Source organism: Trypanosoma cruzi, genomic scaffold, assembly GCF_000209065.1.
Source record: "Trypanosoma cruzi strain CL Brener 1047053516549 genomic scaffold, whole genome shotgun sequence".
NCBI classification, from domain to species: Eukaryota; Euglenozoa; class Kinetoplastea; order Trypanosomatida; family Trypanosomatidae; genus Trypanosoma; species Trypanosoma cruzi.
In genome coordinates, this window is record NW_001849348.1 from 37,081 (window position 1) to 45,842 (window position 8,762).

General features: G+C 51.3%; 1 protein-coding gene and 1 pseudogene across 1 annotated transcript, besides 3 other annotated features; both read left to right on the forward strand.

Moving 5' to 3' along the window:
* Positions 1–8,762: a sequence feature (areas not merged during assembly with more than two copies in the genome that could not be assigned to a particular haplotype).
* Positions 342–3,182, forward strand: Tc00.1047053506455.10 (annotated as a pseudogene).
* Tc00.1047053506455.30 (trans-sialidase, putative) lies at positions 4,435–6,696 on the forward strand (the record flags this gene model as incomplete). Its single annotated transcript, XM_800617.1, has 1 exon — positions 4,435–6,696. The coding sequence occupies one exon, from the start codon at positions 4,435–4,437 to the stop codon at positions 6,694–6,696; it is 2,262 nt and encodes a 753-aa protein (XP_805710.1).
* Positions 7,581–7,642: a sequence feature (T-rich).
* Positions 7,673–7,710: a sequence feature (AT_rich).

An 8,762-nucleotide genomic window follows, 5' to 3' on the forward strand; every position in this document is an offset into this window, starting at 1 on the left:
ATTGTTGTTTCTATCGATTTGTGCAACTGAGCTTGTGACTTTCTTTCGTTCCACGATGACTGCGTGGGAGGAGCTTCGGTTCGGTCGCCAGTTCACTGTGTCTTTTTTGGCGTTGTTTGCAGTGCCCTTATTTTGTGCTGAAATGTACGTGTTTTTCTTCCTGCTGCGTAACCGAACTCACCTTGTGCTGTCACACTGTGTGGATGACTCTCTTGCTGTGGCTGTCAGTCATGTCTGTGCGTATTCTCCCTTTCTTTCTCTCTTTATTCTATTCCCTTTTCTTGATTTTTTGTTTACTGTTCAGCTTTAACTCAATCCAACTACGAAGACAAGGAGAAACAATGCCTGGAAAGCGCAAGAGAGTGCAGGGTGACGATAATACCGAGAGTCAGGCATATACTTTGCCGCAGGGAGATCGTCAGACGAGAGCAAGGCTGTCGTCCCATGACGAGACGGATCAACCCGCTGCGACTTGCAGAGGAGTTGAGGAAACGCAGCGAACAAAGTGGACTCTTGACAGTTGGCTGGATAAAGTGCTGCTGGAGGAAAAGGAACGCATCATGGAAATGCCGCTGAATGATTTCCTTCGGAATTATTTTGGCGGCAGGGGCGTTGAGGAATTCTATAGGAACGTCTATATGAAGGATGTTTTGGGTAGCCCCAGTGAGTTCATCCAAGAAGAAGTGTTATTGAGCACAATAAAGGCATCGCCACCATACCAAGAGCTGAAAAAAGAGCGTGAGGAGTTTTACATGCTATTGGAGGCCTTACATAACCTTAACAGAGAATATATTATCACTCTCAGGCAGTGGAGGGACTTTAAAAGAAAGGATACGGTCATTCCTCTTGCAAGGGCACAAATAAACACAGCCTATTCTCAGGCACTGAGAGAAGAGAGACGGAAGGAAGAAGAAAGGGAAAGGCGAGAACGACAAGAACTGGGAATTGACGTTTCCACTGGGATTAATTATGCGGTGTTTAAAGGAAGGGTTCGCGTGGATGAAATGAAGCTGAATGACTTTCTTACGATGGAATTGGACGGCAGGGGCGCTTTGGACGCCAATCGGGATGTCTTACTGGAGGAGTTTTTTAAGGACCCCAAGAAGTATATCCGTGATAAAGGAGTATTGAACGAAATACAGGCATCCGATCGTTACAAGAGGATGGAGAGGACTGTACGGGATGAAATGGATATGGAAGAGGATGTACACAAGCTTTACGATAATTGCATGTACGATCTACTGAAGTGGTTAGTGGCTTCTGCAGAGGTAACGGCAAGCGTTCATGGTACCACTAAACAGTTTTTGGATGCAGCCGCCGAGGAAGCGAGGAACCCAAAGAAGTCGAGCGCACCGATATACCTGGAGGGACACTGCGAGTCTGTGTACAATGCGAGGTGGCATCATGTTGTGGAAGTCCCTGGAGGCAAAGGGACGGGAATGAAGGTGGAGGAGGGTGAACCACCGCAGTCATGGACGTACAAGGCGGTTGGCTACACTCTCGAAAAGAATGACGGTGTGCAGCAATTTGGTGCAGAGCGCCTCAGGCTGATGGTGCTCATCTCGGACAAGGGATGGCCGTGCTCGTGGAAATGGAAGGAGGGAGAATAAATCCGCTCGTGACTGCCATGTGAACTGTGAGGTGGAGCGAGTGTGGCAGATCGTCAAGGGCGATCTCACCGAATGGTTGAGCACTCACGGTGGGACCGACTTTAAGCCCAAGCAGCATCTGTTGATTGGGACGCCCGGGATTGGGAAGTCGATGAATGCCGGCTTGTACCTCCTCTACCAGCTGCTGCACTACGATGTGGAGAAACTCCAAGTGGTTGCGTACAGTTTTGGTGGAAGTACTACGTACGTGTTTGACAAGACCATCCAGACGGTGACAAGATACCTGGGTAGTAAAACATCCAGGAATGTTTTGCATGATTTGTGGGATTGTGAGTTGAAGGGGTATGTTATCTACGATGTGAGAGAGAAAGGGATGCCAGCGAGTTGGTTTTCGCCTTTTAATGAATGGGGCATGATTGTGTTGTCATCGCCAAACGTGCGCAACCATGAAAAATGGGAGACGGAAGTAAGAGCCGCGCGAATCATCATGAATTGCCCTGACGAGATGGATGTGAAGGCGATGTGTGCGTGGATGAATCGCGATGGGACTGCGGAGAAAAAAGCGGAATACTGGAAGATGGTCAAAGAACGCATGGATAAAGTGGGGCCGATTCCACGTTACATCTTTGATGCGAATAAGTTTATTTCATGCTCTGCTGCCATTGAGGATGCCTTGGATGTGATCAAGTCCCGGGATGGTGAAAAGCAATTTACACATGGGGGAGTGAGACTATGGTATTCTGAGAATCCGTCTCAAAAGCTCGTGAGGGTTGTCCGAGCAAGAGGAGAGGTCGGTGCTGAGGGATTTCTCAACGCACCGATATCGCTTTTCCTCGGGCGTCGAATACCATGCTATTTTGGGGGAAGAAATGAGTGAGAAAGATATATATATATATATCTGTTGCTAGTATTGGGGAAGAGGAATACTCTTTTGTCTGAATGTATGGGAGGGTTTGACTTGCGCGCATTCGTGTTTGGGGGAGTTTTTCGGTGCATTAGTAGGGGACCTCAAGGAGCTGGGGCCACCAGCACGTCGTGGAGGACAGTACGCAGAGCTGAAGGCGAACTTTGGAGGACACCGCCGAGTTGTATGTGGAGTGGTTGCAATGGAATACCACACAAATAATAATATGAAGTATCGGCTGCTGTGCATACCGGCGGGTGCAAGCTTTCCGCTGGTGGACGCCTTTTTCTTCTTCATGGAGTTAAATCCAATGACGCTGGTCGGGCTGCTGATGACTACGGCGAGTGCGCATCACACGATAACCAGCACTGCGAGGCAGTTCACGGAGTGCCTGGCGGCATATTTTAATAGATAGGAGGAGTTATACCGAGACCTGTCGTGGGAGTTTATTTATGTGCAGCACGCAGACAGCACGCCGATGAATGACTGGCAGAGATGTGATGTTGTAAATTCCGATAATGTGAGCCGCGCTGAAAACCGGGAGATTGCGGCGTTCTGGGAGGAAGAGGTGCGCCAGTACATAGCAGCAATATCATCCAGAGAATTTAGAAGAGATGCAGCTCTCCGAAGTGAGGAATAATCACCGAAATAGGAAAAAAAATTGGGGAATGGGGCGGTTTTGATTTTAGTTAAAAAGTACTGTGGGATTTATATATTTTTGGATATGTGTGTGTGTGCATACGGCGCAGGTGCACTAGCCCCATGCGGCAGCACCGTACACAAATGCCAAAAAAGTCCAACGCAATCGAGCATAACAGTGACAAAAGAAAATTAGGGAGGGAAAGGGGTTGTTTGGCTTCTGGTGAAAAAAATTGGGTGGTTTTTATATGGTATTTTAGTTGTGTGTGTGTATACGAGGCATAATTGGAGAATTGCCCCGGTATGAGGGAATTATTGTGGCTGGCGGTATGGCATCATTACAGCATGTTCCATTTTCTTCTACTGTGTTCTAAGTCCCATAACTAACGGAAGCATCCTTAAGGGATGGACGAAGAATATATTCTATTGAGGAAACAGTGCACTCCGTGTGACCGCATGGAGTGAGGCGCCGCGTCATGGCTGGATGAGGATCCGCTCCCGCGTGTGGCTCTTTGGGTGATTGCTCGCTCCGTGTGCGTTGTGTGCCGGCAGCGGGCTGTGGCCGTATTCCGTTGCCGTGGGGTTGAACTGGAGGCGGTGGCGGTGGGTCACTTCTTCTTCTTGTCCATTCGTGTGTGGCTGCTGGCAGTGTTTGCCTTCCTTTTGTGGAGGGCCGAATCCTCTCACCCGCGGACTGACAGCACTGCGATGGTGTCTGTGTGTCTCTGAGGGCTGGTGTGGAGTTGCCGGCCAGTATGAGGGCCTTGGCGGTGCTTTTCCCGCTTGTCGTCTGTTCCTTCCGTGTGTGTTTGTGCTGCTTGTTGCTTTTCCCCTGTCATTTTCTCATCCTGTGTTCCTGCGTGGAGTGGCCGCATGCTCACGGGCCATGTTGATTGTGAGTGCCTCCTGACGGCGTCCATTCATCTCTCTCTGCTTGTCTGTCTGTCCTTCCCTGTTGAGTGTGTGGCGTGTTGCACCGCGTGAGGGCTGGCCCGCACACACCGACGGCCCGTCGTGACTTGCCGTGTTGCTGCTCTTTTCTGTGTGCGATGTTCCTCCGTGCCGTCCCTTCCGGATTGTCTCGTGCCCCACTCTCTGCGTGGGTGCTCTGCTCCGCTCCTCACTGACTTTTTTGGTGTATTTCCGCTGTTGCTGCTGTACTCTCCACTTATTGAACACAGTCACGCTAGGAAAGCAAACAAGTGCGAATCGCTACTGTGAAATTGTAAGGCACTGAAAGGACCAACAGCACACACATTGCCCACACACACACATATTTGTATGCTCTCACGTGTTGCTGCAGTGAAGGCACCCCGCACACACAACCGTTGCCGCGTGACCGGATCCAGCGGAAGGAGGAGGGAAGGAAGAGAGAGTGAGCCGCAGAGGCCTAACATGTCCCGGCATGTGTTTACTTCCGCGGCGCTGCACCTCCTCGTCGTGATGTGGATGTGCTGCGGCCCCTGTGAAGCTGCGGCCGCATCGACGGGTGAGAATTCAGTGAATGCGCGGCAGCCACAGAGATTTGATCTATTTGTGCCGCAGAAGACGGTGTTGCTGCCGAGAGGTGGAGGTAATTCAGAAAAGAAGTGGGATTCATTTGCTTCACCCTCTCTTGTCAGTGCTGGTGGCGTAATTGCTGCCTTCGCCGAAGGTCACCTGAGCTCCAAAAATAAAGATAATAAATCAACTGAGCCCTCTTCTGATGCAGTTGCTTGGTACATTGACTCTGCGTGGGAATGGTCCACTCTTGTTGGTGAGGCCAAAAAAAGTACATGGCAAGCACACACCGTGCTTGGTAAAGTGGATGGAAAGGAGCGTTTTGATGTTGTGCTCCGCCCCACAACCACCACGAAGGACAATAAGGTGTTTCTTCTTGCGGGAAGCTCTGTTGCGTCCAATGTAAATGGGAGTTGGAGTCATGGCGGCTTGAAACTGAAACTAGTTGTGGGTGATGTCAGGAAGCCTACGGACAGCGAGCAGAGTGGTCGGATCAATTGGGGCGAAGTCCAATCACCGTTGAACGAGAACTCTGGAGCTGTTCAAGAAAGAAAATTGACGGCGTTTGTTGCTTCCGGTGGCGCAGGTGTTCTGATGGAGGATGGCACCATTGTGTTTTCTCTGATGGCGAGGAATGAAGAAGAAGACGTTTACTCCATGATCATTTATTCGAAGGACAACGGCAGTACCTGGGCGCTCTCAAACAGTGTTTCTTCTGCGAAATGCGTTAACCCCCGCATCACCGAGTGGGAGGGATCACTTCTCATGATTGTTGACTGCGAGGATGAACAGAAGGTGTACGTGTCGCGTGACATGGGGACAACGTGGACGGAGGCCATCGGGAAACTCTTGGGCGTGTGGGTCAACTCAGGATCGGGAGCCTCTCAGGATTCAAGCCTGCATGTGGATGCCCTCATCACCGCGACCATTGAGGGAAGGAGGGTCATGCTGTACACTCAGAGAGGGAACTCCTTGGGGGAAAACGCCAATCCGCTCTACCTTTGGGTCACGGACAACAACCGCTCGTTTCATGTTGGACCGGTAGGCATGGACAATGCTGAAAAGGAGGAGCTTGAGAGCGCACTGCTGTACTCGGATGGCAAGTTGCATCTTTTACAACGGAGGGGCAGTGGTGAAGGCAGTGCCATTTCACTCTCCCGCCTGACGGAGGAACTGAAGGAAATTGAGTCCGTCCTCAGTACTTGGGCGCAAAAGGACATTTTCTTCTCCAGCTTGTCTATACCCACGGCGGGTCTGGTGGCAGTTTTGTCCGATGCGGCCGGGGATGGGAGGTGGAACGACGAGTACCTTTGCCTGAATGCAACGGTTAAGAATGCGGTAAAGGTCAAAGATGGGTTTCAGTTGACGGAGTCTAACTCCGGGGTACTATGGTCTGTGAACACTCGGGACAATAATTTGCGGCATGTGTTTTTGAGCCACGACTTCACAGTTGTGGCGACGGTGATCATCCAAAATGTTCCGAGTGGGAAAACTTCTCTACTGACTGCGACTTTGGCGAATACTGAGTCCAATTATACCATGGGACTGTCGTACACCGCGGATAACAAGTGGGAGACGATTTCCAAAGGCGATAAAAAACCAACAACGGAAAGCAGGCCTTGGGAGCCGAAGAAAGAATACCAGGTGGCACTCATGCTCCAAGGCAAAAAGGCCTCTGTGTACATTGATGGTCGGTCGCTGGGGGAAGGAGAAGCGCTGCTAACAGATGAGAAGTCACTTGAGTTTGTGCACTTCTGCTTTGGTGCGTGCGTTCAGGAGTCAAGTCCGACGGCCGCCGGCCAGAAAACTAAGGTGACGGTTACGAACGTCTTTCTGTACAACCGCTCACTGAATTCCACTGAGATGCGTGCAATCAAGGACAGGATCCCCATTCCGAAGAGAGGCCCGGGATCACAGGTGGAGGGTGGAACGGAAAGGAGGCATATCCCTCGGATTGAGGGTGTGCGAGCCAATGCGCCTGTTGGGAGCGGACTGCTGCCGCTGCTTCTTCTGCTGGGACTGTGGGTGTTTGCGGCTTTGTGAGGAGTGTGCGGCCTCAGTGTGGAATACTCGCACCCCCAACTCCTGCACCAACACACACACCGCTAGGAATAAATTTTACTACGCAGAGAAAGAATTCTTTTTTTATATTTTCCATTTTTTGCTTGTTGTCTCGGCGCAACCACCATGCTTTTTCTTTTCTACTCTTCCCTTTTTTCAATTGTTTCTTGCTGCACTCTTCCTGCGAGGGGTGCCGTGTGTTTCCCGCCCAACTGCTCCACTCGCACACCCACCGACACGCTCATGACGACGGCCCTGTGCGCCTCGCCTGCTGCACGCATGACGAGGGGCCGCGACGAACGGCGCGCTGAGGGAGCCGTGACGTGTGGGCGTGCGACGAGGGCCTGTGGGGCGGAGCACACATTTCTTTCCCTCTTGTTTTTTTTCTTTGCGGTCAGGGCGGGCAGACACCCGCAGCGCCACACACACAGCCACACCCTGCCGCCGTGTTTTTTTTTTTTTTTTGCTTGCTCTCTTTGATTTTCTCACTGTGTGTGTTTTTTTGCGCTGGCGCAGCCTTCGGAGTCGGCCTCGTGAGCATTTCCTTCCCCTCTGATGATTTTTTTTTTTTTGCTGCGCTCACTCTCCCGATGGAGTGACGCGACTCCCGTCATGTCTGCGTGCTTCTCTCAGTCCCCACACACACGAGTGACTGTGCTCTGCGGGCCGCACTCACGCGCCGATGAGAGGGCTGAGGGGAGCAGCAACACGCAGATGGCCCCATGAAATATAAACGATGTGCGGACACATGGAGGGTCAGACGGTTGAAAGACACGTAATTATCTTTTCAATTTTATTTCCGGACAAAATGTATACAGACAATTTCTGGAGCAACATGGTAGTTAGGTGCTTTTTTTGTGTGTGTTTTTTCTTTTTCTTTTTCTTTTCTTCTTTTCTTGTTTTTTCATTTTCATTTTCTTTTTCTTTCCAAAGTGTGAGGTGTGGAAAGGTGAAGATGAATTTTTATTATTATTTATTTTTATTTAATTTTTTAATGAATTGCCGCTGCTTTGTCTGCAGTGCAATATTGTGAGCCTGAGCAGTTTTTTTATTTCTGCCATGCACCTCTGCTGTACGTTTTTGTTTGTGCGTCCCCCTCACATGCTCTGCTCCTGTTTTTACTTCTTTGCCTCGTGTGTCTGCATGCACACACACAACCACATGCACGCACAAAATGCAAATTGCAGTGGATTTGGATGCTTCTTTTGTAGCGTGTGCTGGCGGTTGCGGGTGGCTGCTGCTTCCTCCGTGGGCATGAAGGGAAGGAGGAGAGAGGGAGCGCGCACCGCGAGTCACTCTTCCTGCGGGTGTGATGCGCGCGGTGGGCTGCGACTGCTGTGGAGGGCCGCATCCTTTCGGTGTGCGCTTCTCCACCGTCGTGCCGTGCGTTTGCGCATGTCATTTGTTATGCGCGTGCGTGCTGGGGTTGTTTTTCTGGGGCGTTGGGCGGCCACCATCTGTCTATGGCGGTTTGTGTGAGTGAGCACGTGCGGATGAGGGTCAGGGCGTATGGAATGAAGGAATGGCTTGAGGAAAGAAGAATTTGATTTGGAGGGTATTTGGACCAGATTCATTTGGCTGCGGTGGACACATGCACGACGGATGTGTTTCCGCATAATTGGGGGAGGATGCGACAGGATTTTCCGAAGTGGCCCGTCAATGCAATTCGGGTTTCATGGCACTGGGGCACAGTGGTCTTCCTGCAATGGCTGGTGACGGCCTCTAGTGGACCGGTGTATTTATGCTGCTGCTGCTGCTCGAGGAGGCGTAGAAGTGCGATTCGAGGTGAGCGGCGGAAGGGCCACACATCCCGCAGTGACGGTCGTCGTTGGCCCAGCGGGTGCCTCTGAAGGTTTTGTTGGATGCAACGTCCTTATGCCCGTCTCTGGATGGCGGCATCCCTGATGCAGCCAACGAACGGGGCTGGGAGCGACGGCGAGACGCAAGCACATGTGGATGTTCGGAGCGGCCGGCGCACCGCACGCTGAGAGCATGGCACGCTGAGGACCGGACCTAGAAAAGGGACACCGCGTGGGACGTCCATCTTC